Here is a 21,434-nt window from a genome sequence, read left to right as displayed (position 1 = left end):
GCAGCTGTGGAGAGGAGAGCTGGGCTGCCCTCGCCCACCTGTGGCCGAAACATGTGTCTGCTTGTGTCACTGATGGAAGATCGAGAAAGATGTGGAAGATGTCCACAGGGACATGAACTTGGCCAGCAGCTGTAGGCTGCTCTTCTGGTGGCACCCCAAATGTTTGCTTACACCTCTAGTTCTGTATCCCACACAAATGCCGCTGCAGCAGCAGCAACAGAGACACGTGCAGGGGGTTCATCACCCCTCAGCTCCCTGCTGACCCTGCTGCCATTCTAGCAGCCCTCAGCATATTTTTGGCAGCAGTGTGTGGGTGGGTAACCCACCAGCCTGGGGCCAAGGAGCTCCTGCCAGGGCCAGGATCAACCACAAGGAAAAGGCACCAGTGGGTCCCTCCTTCCTTGCTTCACCAATTAATATTAATTAATAATCAAGATCAACAACAATAACTGTAATTATTCCTGTCTCCTGCCCACTAGAGGAGCTCCCCACTCAGGCTGGTAGTGCTAAGAAGAGGTTGTTGCTTGGAGCAGCTGAGAGTTAACTTTTCAGGAAGTATTCCTCTCTGGCAGGAGAATTTGGCAGGAGAGTTTGGCCCGCCTTTCCTTGGTGGCAGCCAAGAGGCTGCTCAGGGGATGGTTGCAAAATGTACCTGCCAAAAGCTCGGTGTGGCCAGCTGGTGTCTGCCCACCCCTCTGCCCAAGTAGCCCTACCCTAAAAACAAACTAACACTTTTTTTTTGAGAGCAAAAGCAAGGATATCCTGAAATGATCCTGGAAGTCTCATTGTTATCTCATTGTTATCAAAGCTGGATGTGCTGGCCATTTAGATAAATGAAAATAAAAAAAGGTCTCTTTGTGACTTCATCTCTCTTGTGGCACTGTCAGCTGTAGCACTGGTGGGACACCAGGAGAGATGGTGTATGAAGGGGTGACCACTGCAGTCTGCACCTACAGCTTGCTGCTCAGTCTGAATGTGCCATCTCTCACCCTGGAATATGGCTGTGGCATGGAGGGATAGAATCCAACCTGGGTGTGTAGGGATACCCACATGGGCGCATGCATGCATGCTGCAGTAGAGGTGCTCCTTGGGCTCCCTGAGCGCATGGCCATGATGGAAGAGCACATGGCCAGGCACTTTCCAGCAGCTTCTTGGGCAGGTTGCCTTGTGCCATGGCAGGGGACATGCACTGGGGGATGGATCCTGTTCTGTATGCCTCCCTTCTCCAAGGGGCAGAAGGAGTGGGAGGAGCAGAGAAGCAGACACAAGTGGTAGTCCCAGCCACGTCCAGCTGTCTTCTATTTCCTATCTGCACTACTTTGGGAAAGCAGCAATGAAAGAGAGAAGCAGAACAGGGGCCAGGGCAGTGGTGGCTGTGTGATACTCCTGCCATGTGTTCCAGCCTCTCCTTGTGGAATCTGGCATTGTGATATTTTGCCAGGGGGGCTTCCTGAGAAGGATCAAGCTGTCTCCTGAATCCAAGAAGGAACACAGCTGTCTCCTTCCAAGGTGACAGGCCAGCAACAAACCTGGGTGCAGGGAGAAGGGGTCTGCAGACAGACTGGGCTATTTGCTCTTAAACAATTGTGGCATCCTGACCTGTGGCAATATGAGAGTGAGGAGGCACTTGTCCTTAGGGATTGGAAGGGCACATGGCTGCACAGCAGTTCTACCACCCAGCTTTGTGTGGCATAGTTGGAGTGCCAGTGCACTCCTGTCCACAGAGGACATGGAGTGTTAGGAGAGAATCCTTTTCTTCCCTCTTTTCTTTCCTTTCTGTACAGCCCATGTGAAAAGCAGCAGGCAGAAAGAGTTTTGCTGCTGGGGATAGCCTCAGGATGACCCCTATACACTGCCTTCTTCCTGGGACTGGCAACCAGGAGAAAAGACAGCTGCTGGGGCTTTGCTGGGAGTTGACAGCATTTTCACCACACAGCCTGGCCCCAAAGCATGTGATCCCTCAGGGCCACCCTCTGTCAGAGCTGCTGACACTCTTGAAAGCACCCTTTGAGAGGGTACTGGCAGATAAGGCTGTAAGGGGGAGAGTGCCTTCCCATGCTCCTGCTCCACTCCCACACCAGTGCAGCAGGATGGATAGTGCCACAGCAAAGCTCTGACTGCACATTTGGGTGTCCCTGTTCATGCCCACTGACAGAGGCAAGGTGAGAAAGGCTCAGTGGGGTTAAAGCAAGTACAAGTACCCTATTTGACCTTCAGAAGTGCAACTACTAGCTCTATAAGCACATCAATCACAATTTGGCTGGAGTTTAAATGTAAGGGCAAGCTACAAGTTCCCATCTTTGTCATTCAGGTACTTTTAAGTGTCATCATCTCCCCTAATGAAGTTGAGCTTTTCCCTCTTGCCCTTCATTGTGACCAGAGAACGACTGACTGGGCTGTGAGCTGTCAAAGACACATAATGAAGCTGTGAGTGTCTGTACCACTGCCTCTGCAAACCCTGCAGTGCTGTGACATCTGTGGGCACTGTGGTGTGTGAGCAGCCTGTCACCACCACTAACAATGTGCTTGATGGAAAGGCTGAAAGGCTTTCAGAGTAGGTGTATGTGACACCCCTGGCAGGTCAACAGGAGACTGCAAAGTGAGGCCAAGACTCGTCTGACACTTGTGACATGCTTGATGGAATAGGCAAGGACCTCTGCCCCAGCAGAACTGTTTGCAGACTGCAATTATTTGCTTCAATCTTTGACTTTGGTGTTTCCCTCCATGGTATGGTGAATAAAACAGCTCAGGATCAAAGAGAGCCATCACCTGCAAGTGCTTCCTATGTACACAACATATAGACAAGCACATCTGCCTGTGGGACTTGGAAATACATAACCTATCAGATCTCAAACTGTGGAGGCATGGAAGGTGCTCTGAAGCTGATCAGCTCCTGATGTTAAAAGCAAAGCTGGAGACTTTTCCTTCTGCAGTTCATGCATGCACCCCTCAAGTTTCCAGTGCAGAGGCATTACAGCTTCCTGTGGGGATTGAGGCAGGCTCCCTCCACTGATGCACCTGTAGGTGCCAGCTGGATGGTACAGCCTGAAATGTGTTTGAGCTCCTCAACCCTCCAGTGAAGGCTGGACAAGCCCCTCCATGGTGAAGGAGGACAGCCACAACTGGAGCAGCTGCTAGAGGAAATGCTGCATCTTCCACTCTTTGTCAATTCATCTGTAGCACAGGTGATGTTGAAGGAAGGTATGGAGTTGCCATCTTTCAGCTAAGCCTGAGCCATGGACCTTGCAGCTCTCTAAGAGCCATAGTGAGTCAGAGCAGAGGTGCCTCTGCCCCAGAAGCCTCCCTGCAGCAGCTGCCTGTAGTGGACACCTAGAAAAATCTAAATAGGAAAAGCCTGTAATGATATTTCCTCATGAGACTTTCCAGCCTCCAACAATTTGAGGCTCAAGGACTTCCTGAGATGGAAGCAGTGTTTCTATAGCTAATAGTCATTGACTGAATTTTTTTCTTCCATGAATTTATCTTTGTAAGCTTTTCACATCCACAGGGTGCAACCGCAAAGCTTTCCTTCACTTAATTATGTGTTGGGTGAAGGCAAATTTCTTCTTCCTTTTTCTGCACCTGCCTTATGCTTGTCTCATTCAATGACCTTTTTTCTTGTGCCTCTGAAGCCACACAGAGTGTCTGGATTTTTATTTGACAATCATCAGCACACTGGTGAGAGAACTGCTCCACACTACTGTAGAGCCATGCAGGGGGGGTTCTCTCCTTGCCTTTAAAAGAAGTCTGTCCTGGACCAATGGGCCCAGTTACACCACCAGAAAACTTCACTTTAGAAGTGATATCCCACAGCTGTGCATTTAGAGACCAGATGCCAACAGGGCTGAAAGCCAAGATGCTGTATCTGAACCTCTCCAAATCTAAAGTGTGTATACCCAGCCTTTGCAGGTTGTACTGGGCTCCACCCTGTTCAAGTCAGAAATCAGCATTCTGCCTTTATGCCACCCTGCTATTATACAGCAACACCTGTGGAGAAATTGATAAGGTTTTGTTTGCAAAACTAGGCCATTTTTGTGTTAGGTGAGATTGAAGGCGTTGATGTCGGTGTGCGGGAAGGATGTGCTGGATGATTGTCTGGTTTCTGGGTGTCCCCTGGCACCAGCCCCGCTCAGCCCAGGGAAGAGGCTGCTGGTGCTGCTGGGGTTGGGACCTACCTGCAGAAATAAAGAGGCTAGCTCACCACATCTTCCTGATCAGGCAGCAGCAGAGCTTGGAACACAGACTTTCCCCCCTGCATCTTCACAGCAGCTCCGGTATCTCTGGTGGGAAGCAGGTAAGGTGAGAGGAAGCCCATGGATGTGTAGGCAGCTGCAGCCTGTGAATGGGGCTTAAAACCCCAGTGTGGTCCTGGGAGAGGGGGCAGTTGGCTGACACTTACCCATCTGTGGATCAGAATGAACTAATATCCCAGTCATCTGGGAGGTATTGCCATGACTGTGCAGCCAAAAGGCATGCGGTGTAAGCAGGGCATCCCTCACAGCCGTGCAGGACAAGGAAGCATGAGCATACAGAAAGCCCTATTCACCCCAGAATGAACACCCTGAGAGGCTGAAGGTATCTGGCAGGACAATCCCAGAGAAGCCAGGGGTTTCTTGCTGACCCTGGTAAATCTGGGCAGCACATCCCCTACCTTTGTGAATGCTGCCTGTTTGGGAGACACCCCTCAGGCATTGCAGTGTGCGTAGCTGGCTGAACAAACCCTCCTCCTACTCTTTGCAATGACTCGTCTAGACTGGAAAGTAGTTTCATGAATTTTATTCCCCTGTTTATTTCTATAACCTTTTTCCTCCAAAACTTCAACAGGACTCGAAGCCTTTTCTGCAAGCTCCAGGGAATTATTACTTGTGTATTATTGTCACGCACAGGCTGCAGGGACCCAGTGATGGGGAAGCTCAGTGACAGAGATTAAATCCCCACTTCAGCTCAGTCAGAGGCCCTGAGCCCTGCAGCCTGGCCTGTTGCACACACCCAAAGCAGCCACTCCTTTGCAGCTCTGCCTGCAGCTTCCCTGCAGCCAGGGAAACCACGAGGGCAGGCAGCATCTGCTCCCTGGGTATTGGCCCAGGCTTGCTACTATTTTCTACATAAGCAGACGATGCAGAAGTACTGTGCTTGCATGTAAATCTGCCTGCCTCCTTCTCCACCGTGGGGGTTGTCTAGTAACACTTCCTTGCTTTCTTTGTCTCCAACCAGATCGTGGCTGCTATATTTGCTATTGCAGGGATAGTTATGATGACGTACGCCGATGGGTTTCACAGCCACTCCGTTATTGGGATAGCCCTGGTGGTGGGCTCTGCCTCAATGTCTGCTCTCTACAAGGTAAGCACACACAGCTCTTTTCCCCCCAGAAGGATGCCTGTCCCCCTCATCACTCACTTTGGCTGTTCTTGTCTTGCAAACCTCTGTGCACTTCAGTGCCATGTGCCCTTGTTTGAGAGCTCTGCCACAAACACACTGGTTCTGCAGCACTGCATTCAGGTGTTCACTTGCTTTGATGTCTGCTCTCACTTACGATAAAAACTCCTGTTTCCTTGGAATAGTCTCCTCCAGTGCTCCTCAGCCAGGGGGATGATTTACAGACATCCCACCCTCCTGAAAAATAAGGCGGATTTTCCACAGGTTCTGGATTTAAGCACTCATTCTGGAAGCACCCTGCAGAGATTTAGCTTCTTCAAGTCACTTTGTTACCTCACTTTGCCAGTCCTCCTTCAGTGGCATATGTAGCCTGTGTTGGGCTTAAAGCATTGCTCATCATGGATGCAATCACATCCTTAAAATGCAAAGCACATGCCTATGAATCAAGACCTCATCCTGAGCAGCTGGGTAAGCTGCACTACGTGTAAGATTCAGCCTTCTCTGCTGAGCAGAGCCATTTCACTCAGCCTGAGACACTTCTGGGCACTTGCTGCTCACAGTGCTCAGAGTCACAGTCCACAGTGAGGAATAAGCATTTGTAGAGAGTGGTTTGCCCACCCTGGCTCAGATGTGTAGATTAGGAGATGTAGACAGCTTCATCTGGTCTAATGAATTGCACTGTAGCAGTCATACACGAGGAATTGGCCAGGAGAGCCCTGCAGCCCTAACACCAGCAGTCCAGGGAAACTTGCCAAACTGAGAAGCATCTGCCTGTGCCCCTCAGCACAACGCTGCGATGCTTTCTGCTCACTTTTTCAGCTGATATCTTACATTAGGAAGGTCATGAAATTCCATGCAGCTCATTCCTCTAACAGCATTTCCTTGCAGGACCAGAGACGTGGCCCACCAAACCAGAGAAAATGAAAGAGCCAGAGCCTAGCTGTGTTCCCTTCCTGTGACACTGCTGCTCTTTCTGGGAACGGGGGTGTCAGGGCTGCTCCAGCAGAGCCCGTGCACAGGAGGGTGGTGGTGGCAGTGCCAGCAGGGTGTTACTCTGCAGTGTGCTCTGCATGCCAGCACAGATGAAGCTCTGCAGCATGTTGTGCAACACATTCCACTGCTGCTGCCACCCTGCTCTTGCTCTCCACGGTCTGGCTCAGTTTCCGTGAGCTGTGTGTGCCAAAGGGGCAGGCAGATCTGCAGGCAGACAGATCTCACCATGTGCAGCAGAGCCACTGCCTATCTGGGGTAGGAGGACAGGTCGAGGCGTCCCTTCTGGGGGCAGCGCAACACGCTGGCCTCAGCTGGCAAATGAGGAGTAAGTGGCTTTTGGGACATTTTGCTCCACATTGCAGAGCAGCAACACTGCTGCACTGGGCACGGCTGTGGGATGGTGGGAGTGGGCAGAGCCCTGCCAGCACGGCAGCCCTGCAGACTTGCCCGCTCTGTGTAGGCAAAGGAGAGAACTGACACTGGTGAGGGGGACTGCCAGTGCAGCACAAACCACTAAGTCACACTGGCTGGCCTATTCTGCAGAGGAAAACTGTTCCCAGGCCGTGATAACCAACAGAATCTCCACAGCTCTGTGGTGAAAACCGATGCAGACTCTGGATGAGACCTGTCCACAAGCAGTCCCCAGCCACAGATGGGCTGCTCACATCTTTCATTTCTACCGTCCTTTTTTCCTTCTCCCACTAACAAAACAAAGATTTTAAATCCCTCCCCACAGTCTTATTGCCCGTGCTGTATCTGTGTTCTGGGCTGTGGGGTTGTTGCTCTGCTATCTGCCTCCTGGAGATGGGTTCCCAGGGAGAAGGTGGAAAGACAGCTAGTCAGCATGGACTGTGCTTGCCTGACACCACAGCACTGCTCAGGTGGCAGCCAAAGGCCTGGACCAGTGATGTCTCAATGCAGGGAGACTCTTCATCTAGATTGCTTCATCTCCTCTCCTCCCCTTCCCCTGCCCTGCTCCACAGTCTTCTTAAAGTCAAGTTTTCTGGAGGTGCAGAAAAAAGACTGAAGGGTCTAAGCTAGGGTTGAAGGGTCTAAGCCAGGGTTGAAGGGTTAGTGACCTTTCCTTTCAGGACACGCACAGACAAAGGTGCTGAATCCCCTTTCTGCCTGGACTCAGTTGGCAGCTGTCCCTGCCTGTGCTCCAGGGGGTGCCAGGAGGGTGAAGGCTGGGCCACACAAGCTGCTCACCACAGTTTCACGAGCAGCCATCCCAAGTGTCCAGCAAGCATCACTGCACAGGGGCCAGAAGAGACCACCAGCCTTCCAGGGATGTGGTGAAAGAGAGTTAAACCCATGTATTTTCCTCTCTTAGGTTTTATTCAAACTTCTTTTGGGCAGTGCTAAATTTGGAGAAGCTGCCTTATTCCTGTCTGTGTTAGCTGTCTTCAACGTCCTCTTCGTTACCTGTATTCCTGTCATCCTTTATTTTACCAAAGTGGAGTACTGGAGCTCTTTTGACATCATTCCTTGGGGGAACCTCTGCGGATTTTCAATTCTCTTATTGAGTGAGTAGATGGGGGGTGCTCTCACACTGCCTGGGGTGGAGGAGGGTGCCAGAAACTGCCACTGGTGGAAACTGCAAGCATCTCCCATACTGGAGCTGTTTTCTCTTCTTCTCAACTTAATGATTAGCTTGAGATATTATGAGAGGGCCCATTCCTAGGAGCAATGTAGACCTCGCTTCTGCTGTTATTACCACACCAAAATACTGTGGCTCTCTTTAGAAGGTGCTGTGGGACTAAACTGTAAAGCTCGTCCTAACTCCTACTCATGAACTCTGTGGGACAGAGACAGGTAACACTTGCCCAGGCTGTGATGGAAGCAGCCCTGCTGGGAGGGCAGTGTCTGGGGCTCATCAGCATCCCCACAGCGAGGAGGTTAGGCCAGGCCAGTCAAGGCCAGACCAGTAATAGCTAATTCCTACTCCTAAGGAGGAGTAATTGCTACTCCTAAGGAGGAGGAAACTTTTGAAAATGTAGTGTTGCACAGTGATGGAAATTTTGATAGGTGGCAATCCTCTCTTCTGCTGCCACTGCTGTGCCACCAAAGGAGCCCAGTGGGGAGGGATGCCAACCTAAGATTTAAAGGTTATCAGAAACATGATATTGTTCATTGTTAAACTAGATGTGTTGACTTGCTGCTCCAGTTGGTCCCTAAACTGGATGATGGAATCCCTTCTCCTAAAACATTAATTTCTACTGGAAATAGCTCTTCTCTACCCCTGTCTTGAGTCCCAGCTTCTTTTACCCAGAACAATCACAACTCCAGAAGTACCTTAAGTTACTTATCAGTGGACTCAGTGGAAGGAGTCTGTAAGAAAGTGGTGCAGAACCTGGCAAGCAATCCCTGGCATGTGCAATAAATGGGTACTACTGGAAGACAGTCAAAGCCCCAGCTCCCAACAAGCTCGGTATTGGCAAGGCTCTCCCGAGTCTGCTAAAGCTGATCACCTTAAAACAAGGGTGAATTTGATCCACAGCAATTATTAATTTGTCATGAAACACCCCACAAACTGCGTATGGTATTACAATGGAGTGATATTATAATCATACCGTAGTAATGATATTATAATTTCATTGTACTAAATTGTATGTAGCAAATTCCTGTCTGGAAGAGGGTTAGATTTACACCATCTTCCACCTGCAACTGGAGGCAGCTTTTCTACAAAAAAGCACCCAGACAGAACCTCCTGTTCAGCTGAAATCTCCCAGATGAGGCGTGTTAAGTCTTTCAGCAGGGCCAAGGGGACCACTGGATCAGTGTAAAGAGTGGGAATTACTGCACGTGACACTGAGAGACAGGCTGTACCCAAAACCCACCATGATCCTGCCACTGGACTCTAGAGAAATACAGAGTTCCCCAGAAACAGCAATGTCTCAGACAGGTGGACATGCAGCAGGCAGAGCTTTGTCCTCTGGTGTCTTCAGGAAAAACAACAGAAGCTGATGTACCCTTTATTTGAACAACAGAGTAATAAAATATACATGTGTCATTTTACATTCTTTCTGCCTAATTTCACTGTAGTAAAAGACATTTTTCTTTCCTTCATCAGCATTCAATATTCTACTAAATTTTGGGATTGCTATTACCTACCCCACCTTGATTTCTCTTGGAATTGTACTGAGTGTCCCAGTGAATGCAGGTAAGATTTTTCTGTCTATTGCATCTTAATGAATACATTAAATCCGTGGCCTTTCAAATACACAGCAGGGATAAAAGAAAATAGATTTATTAAACATGTTTTGTACCTTCTCTCAAAGACTTACATAGATGACACTCATTAAAAATTTATTATTTATGTGTTATATATGTATTGTATAATATTACATGAATATTCATAATCCCTAAAATTGGTTTTTAAATTACTGTCTGAAGAAGCCTGCATACTGAAAAACAAAGTTGATTTGAAGACATTCATCTCTGGGCTAGAATAAAGCCCCATGGATAAAGCAGAAATCAGTTTTTAATGATTTCTTCAAGGCAGGCTTAACACTAAATTCAAACAAATAAAATTGCTTACATTTTAGAGCAGATATGTACTAGTAACTCTGCTTGCTGTGGTAAATAACACTGTGGGTGTTTATCAAGAACACTGGACAATTCAGTTTTGGACATGGCCTGGTACATATCTCTGACAGTTTTTCTGAAGTGTAGTGAAAGCCAAGAGACTGCAGAGTCTGAAGGGGCTGGGCAGGGGAGTGCAGACACAGCCCCAACCTAAAGCAGCTCCTAAAACCCAGCAGGCTCAGCTGGTGCCACGGTGCAGGTGGCAGCTCCCAGCTTTATGCTGACTAAGTGCACACAGAGCTGGGCACTGCTCCCGCAGATTTGGCTACCAAAAAGGTGTGATCCTTCCAGAGTGTGTGGATGGCTCAGCCTGGGCAGGGTTTCTTACTTCACAGGGCACTCAGGGTGACAAGAAAAGTTTTCAATCAGGAGCTGCTGTGCTGGGAGGGGAAATGCCCCTTTCTCTGTGTCCCTGCACCTCAGCAGGAGCTGCTGTGCTGTTGGTGGACATACCCTGCTGTGTGGTCACCCAGCAGGAAATAGTGTCCTTGCCATCATTGCCTCCATGGCCATGTTCTCCTGCCACAGCCAGCCCTCAGAGCTGGGGAGGTGAGGGGGAGGACAGGGGATACCGTTCTAACGTCATTTCCCATGTAATAACACCTGTTCAACGTCCCACACAGTTGTTGATCACTACACGAGTGAAATTGTCTTCAATAGTGTCCGAGTAATCGCCATCATCATTATTGGCCTGGGCTTCCTCCTGTTGCTCTTGCCAGAGGAATGGGATGTCTGGGTAATAAAGCTCCTCACACGTCTCAAAGTCCGGAAGAAGGAAGAAGTTCCCGAAGGGAATGGAGACATTGCTTCAGGACTGCCTAATAAAAGCCGGAGAACTCGCCCTTCCATGTCATCCTTTGCTCATTAAATGCTCTTTTTACCAAAACTCTGTGGTTAACGTTACATATGATGATGCAAAGGTCTTTTCTTGGGAAGAAGCACACCTGTCCAACACGGTGTACATACCTGTACAGTTTTGATATGATCACCATCTAAAGCATCGAGTCTTGGCATGTCCAGTTTGCTTGTACTTTTTCCACATCTGATCTTTCACTTAAGTAGTACACTGAAAAAAACTGCAAACCAAGAACCTCTCTTCTCTTTTTAAATGAATGTAATATATAGTCAAAATATATTTGCATAGGTTATTTTAAAGAATGACTTTCATGAAAAGCAGGGCAGACATTTTGTACATTAGGTACTGAATGATGCATTGCACACTGTGATTTAAAAGAAACAAATGCTATGCTACATCACATGTTTATTTTTTGACCAGAGCTGTACTTTGAAAGTTTTCAAGGAGCAAAAAAAAAATGGGAATCTTTTTGGGGACGGGAAGATGGGGGGAAGAGTGGAAGGAAGATTTAGAAATCACTCTATGTAGGTGGGCGCATGTTGCGCTGCAAACAGGGAAAATTCAAGCGCAAAAAATGCTTGCACTAAAGCATAGAGAGAAAGCAGTCTAGAGCCCAAATCTCCTTATTCTGCATATGACTGTAGTCCACATTTAAAACCATGCAAGAGAAATCCAGTGCCTTCTACAGAACTCTTGTCTTTATCCACGCAGAACCAGGTCCTGCTGCGAGGCACTTGCAAAAGCAGGGCTCAGGTCCGTGGCCCCGGAGGACCCCAAATTCCCACTGACATCAGGACGTGCCTCCCGTACACGCCGTGGCTTCTGTGGGAGCGTGGGGCCCAGGGCACTGCAAGTTCGAGCGCAGGAGACCTGGTTCTCTTCTCACTTCACAGGTTTTACCCCTGTGTGGAGCTGCGCTTGATTAATGCCAATGTGAGGAAGGGGAAATCTTGGTCACGTGTGGGACAATCCGACCGAAAATGAGCAAAGGGGCTGGCTAGAGCGTGGTTGCTGATGTACAGTCTGAGAGCATGGACTAAGGGGGTGAATCGCCAGTTGCTTTTACTCCATAATTGTGAGTGTTAAGAGTTAAAAATGTAAGATATTTACATCAAATGTAACACTTTTTATGAAACTTGTAAGCACCAGGATGTTTACTTATGCGATTTTGGTTCGCCATTAAATTTCTATCTGTGATAGATCACATGCTATGTAAAAAGGGGGGGAAAAAAGGTTATAGTTTACTATTTTTGAAGTTTACATTGTTGCATACAAAATTAAAAGTGTTCTTTTGAACTGCTGCCATAGCCTAAGGTTCCTGCTGCCACTGAGGTCCTCTTTGTCTCAGGCAGGGGTGGCATCCACTTCAAAACATTTTAGCAAATCAACTTCAGATTCCATTATCTGTTTGGCAAAGCTAAATAATAAAAGATTTTAAACTCAGCCTCAGTCAATGCTATCCTTTTCCTTCTCTTGATTGAGCTTTTATTGCAGTTCTGCTGTGGGTAGTATTTGGCTGAAGTGATCAGAAGGGAGAGACACGACCACCAAAGCAACCAAGGCTGCATCTCAAGGCACTGCTGGTGCATCTGTGCAAGACAGCATAGTCTGCTCTACACTGCCTGGACAAATCCATCTAGAGCAATGCTGTTGGGCACCAGTCAGGAAACAGACATCCAGCAGAAGTAGACCAAAGGAAAAACTGATTTGAATGCATCATTGAGCAGCCATACGTGCATATGCTAACAGGCCATGTTTAGGGCCATGCATGGGGCATGAATTTGTACATTCTGGACTGGACCAGGCCCTAGTCCAGTCTGTGTGCTTGTCCCCACCCATATTGCTTGATGACCAGACACTAAAGACTTGTTTACAGAGATTACACCCCTGAATTTTTATATCCGTTTCTTTGGAAAGAGGAGGGTAAAGGCACAGGTACACAGGGTAAAGACAGGAGCACAGGTACAACTCCAATAACTGCATTTAGGGGCACACATAGAGACCTGACCTTCAAAACTCCCAGATTCAAGTTTATTTCATCTTCGGACAAATCATTTTGTCATTCTCAAGGGTGTCATCCTCCCCAAGCCTCCTCTCTGAGCAAGGCCAGACCAGACAAGAATATATAAGTAGTCCATCCATTTTCAATAGCCCCAGAAAGTGGCACCTTCTGTGATCTCCACACTTCATTCTGTTGTGTGTTTGATGCAGTCTGTAAGTATTCAAAAGGCTCCAAATGCCATTTTCAAAACTGCAACTAATGTGTGCTTTTAAACAAAAGGGAAGCAGGTTTTTAAGCATTCAGTATGGATTGGGGGGGAATTTACGCACCAGAATGGATAGCAGCATTAGTAAAACTGTGATTTACCAAATGCAGCTAAGTCATTGCTTCTGTTGGCTCATCCTTCCTGAGAACAGGCTAAACACATGCAAGGACTGGATTTCAAACACCACTTCATGAACCATCTCTCTTCTGAGTGGGAACTGTGCAAATTAGATTTACCTGTGTGAAGCAATTCTTAGCTAGCCATATTAACCAGATGAAATGAACTACATTTCTTCAGGCAACACCTTGCCCTAAGCATAAGCACCTGACTTGACAGTAAGCCATTGGGTGGAAAAACCTCCCAGACAGTGAAGTCCAGTGAAGTCCATTAAGACAACAAGAATGCAGCATGTCCATGTGGTACATGTGCACATCTCTAAGTGCCAAAGCATCATAGGTGTGAAGCTGAGGAATGAAAAAACCTGGGTTTTTTGTCAAAAACTTGTTGGAAAGCAAACAAGCCGTTGGCTTTCTGCAGAAGGACAAGCCAGAGCAAACCCCTCTGAGAAGGCATTAGATGTAACCAGGCCACCCTTCAGCTGAAAGCAAGATTGAACTCCTGATCTCAGACTGTGAAAGGATGCCCAGGACAAATTCAGTGCCTTGGAGAGGAGGGCTGAGCTGTGGCAGACTGTGCTGCTCGCCCTCAGAGGCACTGTGTGCAATCCCTGCAGCAGCCTGAGTCAGACCCGCTGCTGCCCTGTATGGACCCCACACTGCCCTGCAGGGCCCTACCTGCTCTGCAGCACGCAGCCACACGAGCCTGGAATTAGCACTTTTAGCCCACCACTGGCCACCTTGCACCTCCTCCTTAGGCAGAACTGCAGGTCCCTCCAGTGTGAGGCTTCTTCAGGTGTCTCCTGCATCATCAGTGTGTCTCCTGCCCTCACAGAGCACTGCCAGCCACAAGTGTGCACCCTTGGTCAAGGGCTGACCTCGACTCGCAACTTTCTGCCCCAGCTTAGCCCTCAAAGTGTCCAGTAACAACCCAGTGGGGTTGTTATAACAGCAAGTTCAGGGGAAAAAAATCTCAGAAAAGCAAATAGCATTACCAGACCTCACTGCAGCTGCTGGCTTCCACTGCTGCACAATACAGCAGAGAGAAGGCACAGCAGTCCTCCTCCTGCCTTGTGTGCCTTTGTCCCTGTCCTGTTGTCTCCTGCTGCTACCTTTATAATATTTTTTTATTGCAACTCTTCACAGTGACTGCATGAGCCTTTTATCAGCACATGGGTCAGAGATGGGCTTATTTTAAAAAGCTTTTCCTGATCTTCTGTCTAGAATGGCTGCATTCATATCAGTAGTCTCCAGAAAACAGCCACAAAGGGCAGAAATCCAACCACAATAATCAACAGATGAACAAAAGACACTGAAACCAGTATGTAGCTTAACTTTTAACTTAACTGTTTTGGGAGTTGAGGGTAGACTAGCAGGACCTGTAGATCACCAAGTTCTGGGGCTGAATTGATATTTCCTGTGAGCTTGGGAACAAATCTCCCATCCTCAACTCTCCAGAGCATCTAAAACAAAACCAGAGCAACACTGAGCTGGTCAATTACTAAAGATACTGTATCTTCAACTTACAGAGAAGGCAATATGACCAGGCTGACACCATTTCTGATGAAAAACCTGTCTATGATAGTGTCTGCAGGCCCAAAAACAAACAGAACTGAAGGTTTCCTTGTGCAGTGAGTGAACATGAAGCCTAGACGGATTTGCATAGCTCTGGATCATATTCCAAATAAACTCAACTAAAAAGTTGAGTTGTGCTGAAATAAGCACAACTGAAGCACACAGAAACACCCTGCTCTTCACTGAAAGGATGTAGATTCTCCAGCCCTTCAGAAGCCCTAGGAATAGCACCAGCCACCTTGTATTGGCAGTGTGGGCTCAGACAGCAGCCTGGGACTGGGCATTTCCTCCAGGAAGGGGGAAAGAAAAGCAGCCAGAAGTAATGCAGCTCATGTGAAGCAGAAGCAGGGGAGAGCTGATGATAGAATCAGAAATAAATGCTTTCTGTGAAACACCTTCCAGGGCAAGATACTCACCTGTCCATTACAATGACTCCAGTTTGTAGAAATGGAGTCTGTGCATGTGCTGTAAAGCCATAAACTACAGCAAGTTCAGCTCCATGTCCACTGCTTGTGCTGCAGAAAGATTGGAGTCTTCAAGGCCTCCAAACCTAAACTATTCCTTGGTAAAGGCCAAGGCTGAGAAACTTCTTTCAGGGTCCAGTCCTCATGCAAGCTCACTCTGCAGAAACTGCCTGCAGAAATAGATTTTGATGGGTGAGTTTAATTACCTCATAATTAATAATAATAATTATTATTACCTCATAATAATTTTTAAAGTAGAAGCAACCAGATTCTCTTCTTTAGCTGGCATGTTCTAGGGCATTTCCATAATAAACTGCACCTTATGCAAAAGTCCTGAACATTAAAAAGGAAGTAAGGAAAAAAAAAGAGCTTAAAGATCTTATGACCTGTAGCCTAAAAATCTTTAGAGGGGAAATCATGAGGACAGGACCAGTAGCTCAAACTAATGCTTCTGAAAATAATAAACCATATATTTTTCTACCTGAAGTTCTGTTAGTGGGATCTTCATATACACAAGTTAATTTTAAAGAAGGTGGCAAATAGTATTTATCTGAATACTTTACAGATATACTAGCATAAAAACAACCTCTCAGAAGTGAAGAGTGAAACTTCTAAGCAGAGTTACAATTCTGGAAAAGGCTTAAACAAGGGAGGTTGTGGAGCTCACATTAGCAATGTACTTAGGAGCCTCTTATATGCAATTTTTCTACAATGACCTAGAGGCAGTTCTTTAATCCTACTGCTGAAGCAGATGATCCCTTCAGAAGAGAAATAATTTTTTCCAGCTCTTTACCCACAGATTTCCCTTCTCTCCTAGATTCAGTCCCCCTAACATCTCAAGAGAGCCATCAGTGCATTGACTGGGAGCAACAGCAATCAAAGAGCTATTTTGCTGTTTGGCTACGTGACAGTGGCAGATCCCCCTCTCAGTGTTAGTCTCTTGAATCAGTAAAAAAAGTATTATCAGTAAAAGGGTTTTTTTTACCAATCATTTGACTATCATTGACCAAGAAGATTGGTCTCAGCACAGCTCCTTTGGTAATCTCTCTCCTTTTGAACAGCAATATATTTTTCCTGCTATTTCCTGCCTCATTACTCAGTTACTAAGCCACAAGAAAATGTCCTTTTATCCACAGTAGCTTCATTTCTTTGGTAAGAAGCATCATTAAAAATACTTTAAAAACCTAAGAGCAGTGTTTCTGATTATCTAAACAAAAAAAGAGCAAAGGCAAGTCTGCAGAAAGTCATCCTTCCTTCAGACTCCTTTTAACATGAAAGGACACAACAACCAAGAGCCTGAGACTTCAGCAACATTTTGCCTTTCCTTAAGGGAGGGTTTTCTTGCCTACAGAGTATTTACACCAAAACTCCAGCTCGGAAGAAGATGACCAGACACTTAGAAGATTCTTGAATCTTCTAAGATTAAGACTTGGATTCCTGTGAGTTCCAAGCAGCAGGATTTGTAAATACTTAAAAAATGTGAACTTGTCTTTCCTGGCTATGAGCATGTATTATGGGCCAGTGAATGTAGCTTTCCAGTCTCCCTGCAATAGGTCCCACTGCCCCTTTGGCTTCTGAAGCTGCCAGATTTTTAATGACTGCAGCCTAGAGAGCAGAGTAAACTGCAGAATGGTCTCCTGGTGATTTTTGGCGAATTATACATTTAAAATGCCTTCCTGACTTGTACACAAAGCATTGCTCTTTCATTGTGTGACTCTGGATTTGGTCAAAGGCATGTCACTTGCTAACTTGGCTACTGAGAAAATTAATATTGATCTTGGCAGCAAATACCATGTTTGAGAACGATGCTGCCTTTGTGCATGTGTAAGCAATCCCATCTGGTACAGTACACCTACATTTCAGACAACATTTATAGTGCACATAAGGTAACTGGTGCATCTGCAGGGTTATTAAATACAATACCTGAATGCAGGAATTCAAATGGGTATTTTATAAAAAATGGAAGGATATGCTTCAGTCTCAGAGAGAACTAGGAACCACTTCCTTTCTTTAGTACATAACATGTCACAGAAATTTTAAGACATCCAGTTAAACCCAAAAGATGAGTTTTCCTCCTCTAACACACCTTTGAAAACTGAAGTCTGCTTGTAGAACAGGTGGATTTCCAGTTTGACATCTAGTTTTATTGCAAAAAGTTGAGCATCAACATTGCAGCAAAGCGAAGCTGTCTCATCCTTGGCTGGCTTGGAAAATTGCTATGCAGGAGCCAGTAGAAGAAGAATTAGTCAGTCTTCCCACCATCGCCTGCTTTTCCCAAAATACTCCTTTTTCTGCTTTCTTCCTTTCTAACAACTGAGCAAAAATGGAAGTCTGGCATTAAAAACAAGTGCCTACAAATAATGTAGATTACTTCATCACTCTAAAGGAATCCAAAACCTTCAGTTTTTGAACTTTTTCTTCACCATAATCACCACTCTTTAAGGTACCTAGTGATTTTCAGACCACACTCCACAGAGTACTCCACTGATGTCCATGACAGGTGACAAAGATAAGACAAGCCTTTGCTCAGCAGGCTTCAAATCACCCAACACAGGCCTGGAGAAGGTGAAGAATCACCATTCTGTCTATTCTTTCTCCTCTGTCTCCATATCAGCCTGCACAGATGGCTCATCTTTCCCAGCCAAATCCCCTCCAGCACTGCCTGATGAATGCACGCAGCCAGCCCTCCGGTACACACGGAGCTGCACACAAAGCTGGGGCAGTGTCTCTGCCTCTGTCCCTCCCCGGTGTCCCAAGCCCTGCTGTGCTGCATCCTCTCTCTTCACATCACACTGGCACTCCCTAGTGCCGGGATACAACACCCAGCAAAGAGAGTCTCCTGAAGAAATTAAGAATCCCAACACACAGTTACAAAACAAACAAACAAACAAACAAACCCATGTGATAATTCACATCTTCTTAGGGATCTGGAGAACTGATCTGCTAAGACCACCCAACAAAAGCTACACTTTTCTCCTCCTTCTTTATTCATACATAAACCTAAATTTTTGATAACTCATCTGAAGTTTAGGCATGCTATTGTTAGAGAGAAATTCACAAAAGTAAAACACAGACTGAAGTCTTTATGAAATAATGGAGTGCTTTGCATAAGGCCATAGCAAGTACAGTATATACTTCTTAAATGTTTCCAATCTATGATTACTGTACACAGTTCATGAGGCTTCTTTGCTTAATTTACTCCTTTTTAATAATAAAACCAGCTGCAATTGATCACTGTAATGACTTTGCTTTTTTATAATTATTTTCTTTTGCCGAGCATAACAAGGAACACTGTATGGCCAAAGGAGTCAGAGTTACATCCTTAATGGATATTTAAGAATAAGGTGGGGAGGAAGGAAAGAATTCCAATATATAGTTCTCTTGAACTACGTATATTTTAATTTTATAAAAAAAATTCCTTGTTATTCCACAACAGAAGAAAACACCCCAGGCTACTGTAATTGTTATTATTTCCAGCAAGATAAATAGTTAGATGAAAGGCTATACAGCTTGAAGAACTCATTTTTAAATTCAGTTCCCTAAACATCTGTCATGGATAAGGATCATACATCAGAATACTTCAATGAAAGAAAAACAGATTAGCTGAACTGATGTACTGTAGCACACAGGTACATCAGGGATTGCTTCTATTATTGGTCATGGGGACACCTATAACATACTAATTGCTTCCAAGGTAAAGGGAAAAATCATTATAGTTACAAATTAAGAATCTGCTGGGAAAATTTCAATGAAATACAGGCTTAGTAAGGTTGTAGGTGAGGAGTGAGCTGTTAGGCATTAACTGGAAGGCAAAGCACACACAATGCCCTATCCCAATTAGCAAGAACAGGCACAAAAGAGCTTGAGAGCTGAACCACAGTGTAAACACCACATGATTCACTTTAACACAATGCTGGCAGGAGTTTCAGTGGGAAACTGGCATCTATTTCTTTACCATCTATCTTGCTAAATGCTAAATAGAAATGTAATTCAAAGGCTTCAACTGCAGCAACCAGCACACCTAACAAGTCTGGAATTTTTTTCTCCCCCTTTCTAGAGCATTAGCCTCTGCCTATTACTATAAATATCCCATTCATTACTCCCTGGGCACATTTCCCAAAATAAAAGAATAAAGATAAATATTTAGAATTGGCTAACTAACAACAAGAAACCTCCACCCCCTTATAGACAGCAGTTTAACCAAATGGAAATATTGCCATTAAAAATTTATTATCTGAATCTGTGTATTTTTTTTATTCATGCACTTTCTAAAACCGTATCACTAAATTTCCTTAATATCCGTTACACGGAGTTATTTACAATTGTCTCCAGTGAGTACTTGTCGGGCTACAGGTCATTAAAGAATAAACTATTTATCACAAATATCCCAGTTGAGCTACTTGGGCTTTGTGATTAATTATATATAATCACATTATCCTCTCTGTTTCATAAATGCAGTAACTAAACAACTTTACACACATCATAAATTTTGAATTCTAAAACACAACTGGCATTTCCTATTACACTCCATTATCACATGGTTCCGGTCTCGAGACTTAACATTAATTTTCTTTCCAATATTCATGCTTGTAAAACCCTGCTTCATAAAAGCCTGAATGCAAAAGGGTCCTAAGTAAGCTACAGCACAAATTTACTTCTACATTAATTCTTTGCAACATAAAACCAACTGAAATTCTATTTTTACAGTAACTTAAACTCACGTTAAACCCCTTGTTCTATTATTAGAAACTGTATTATTGCATCTCTATCTCTTACCTATCAAAAATAGTTAAATAGGCAAGGAGCATGGGCACATTCACATTGTTCCCCAAGAGTGTCCCTTCCAAAGGGATGTCTGGGCCTTCCAACAAACAAAATCCCCTCCACATCAGGCTGGTTTACCAGGGGGCTCTGCTGAAGATGTGCAAATCTCTGGCCCTCTCCTAAAACAGCTTTTATGGACCAAGATGAGTGAGCGACCTGCAAGGAGAGCCAGGAGAGGATGCCCAGCACTGCCAGCCAGAGTCATTAGCCCGTGCTGAGGAAAAAAGCCAGCTCGAGGTGGGGTGACAGCTACAGCCACCCCCCGAGGCTGAGCGCCTCACACACCAGACAGAGCATCGGCTACCAGCAAACTCCCGGGAGAGCTGCTGGACATTCTGGGAACTGCCAGGAAGAACAGCCTATAAAGGTGCCCGGGCATCTGGGAGCTGCCAAAGGCTCAGCAGCTGGCAGAGTTAGGCTCTTCCCAGCTGCCAAAATGTCACCTTCCCCAAAACCGCAGCATGTTACTATGGGAACGTTGTCCATTGCTTTCAAAACTGCTCAACTGGTCCCCATTTCCAGGAGGAATTGACGCATGAAAGGAGACCGACAATTCTTTGGTGTACAGGAAATGCCACCAAGTCCCAAATGAAACAATGAAGCAGCTTCTGGATGCTCCCTACCAGAACTGCAGACCTGACTGCCCCCAGGCTTCTCTTGCTCTTTTCCCATCTCCACTATGGGTACATTTTTCTTTCACTGGGGTAATCAGCTCGACTCAGTGACAGAGTCCGTTCCAAGAAACCTTTCTAGAGCAGTTTGAGCATGCTGAATTAATTCAATGGACCAGCTCTCAGGGGAAACCTGCTGCAAGGAAAACTGTCAAAAATGCATTATATGTATATGCTATCTTTATCAGCCTGCCACCCAGTCACTACCTTACTGTTATGCTATTTAAAGTGCTGTAAATGCTCTCAGACTTTTTTTCCCCGCCAGTTCATAGAATTAACAAAGCCTGAAGTAGCTCAGACCTCGTGCCCTTGCCCAGCATTACTGGAACTTGCGTTCCAACTCCTAGGGCTTTATAAACACCACACGGAAACTGGTCCTGGCCCCAAAGATTTTACACAGTGATTTCATCCAGCTGTCTGTCTTAGGCGTCAAAAAGGAAAGCAGAGACACCTCGTTTCTATGAACAGACAATCCGCTATGGCACTGCACGGAGCTCACGACAGGGATGTTTATAGCGTGCTAGACACCAGAGGGCCATACCGGAAAGAAACTAAGCACAGAAAAAAGCACATCAGGCAACTGGTACTTCCAAATGTCTTTTTTTGCGACCTGGCGGGGACGTGACGGGAGGAACCCTGAGGAGATGCGACATCCGCAGCAGGTCTGGGCCGGCACCGCGAGGTGGGACAAAGGCAGGGGAGGG

The 21,434-nt window shown here is 46.0% G+C and overlaps 1 protein-coding gene and 1 long non-coding RNA gene across 4 annotated transcripts in view; one reads left to right on the top strand and one right to left on the bottom strand.

Annotated features, from left to right (window-relative positions):
* Window positions 1-12,256, top strand: part of SLC35F3 (solute carrier family 35 member F3) — a 163,143-nt gene extending 150,887 nt beyond the window's left edge. For all 3 annotated transcript variants that reach the window (XM_086877795.1, XM_086877796.1, XM_086877797.1), the window contains 4 exons: window positions 5,215-5,340; window positions 7,703-7,895; window positions 9,443-9,532; window positions 10,581-12,256. In XM_086877795.1, coding sequence (XP_086733921.1) covers window positions 5,215-5,340; window positions 7,703-7,895; window positions 9,443-9,532; window positions 10,581-10,825 — 654 coding nt within the window. In that variant the 3' untranslated portion in view covers window positions 10,826-12,256. The remainder of the gene's footprint in view (window positions 1-5,214; window positions 5,341-7,702; window positions 7,896-9,442; window positions 9,533-10,580) is intronic.
* Window positions 9,604-21,425, bottom strand: LOC111926871 (uncharacterized). Its single transcript, XR_002863241.2, has 5 exons — window positions 21,272-21,425; window positions 17,322-17,451; window positions 15,188-15,405; window positions 14,544-14,659; window positions 9,604-13,316 (listed from the first exon to the last, which is right to left on the bottom strand). It is a non-coding gene; the product is annotated as an uncharacterized LOC111926871 (long non-coding RNA).
* Window positions 21,426-21,434: the final 9 nt, after the last annotated feature.

This window comes from Cyanistes caeruleus, chromosome 2 (assembly GCF_971803275.1).
Source record: "Cyanistes caeruleus chromosome 2, bCyaCae1.hap1.1, whole genome shotgun sequence".
Classification (NCBI taxonomy): domain Eukaryota; kingdom Metazoa; phylum Chordata; class Aves; order Passeriformes; family Paridae; genus Cyanistes; species Cyanistes caeruleus.
Note: the sequence above shows the minus strand (reverse complement) of the source record. Positions and strands in the feature narration are given on the sequence as shown.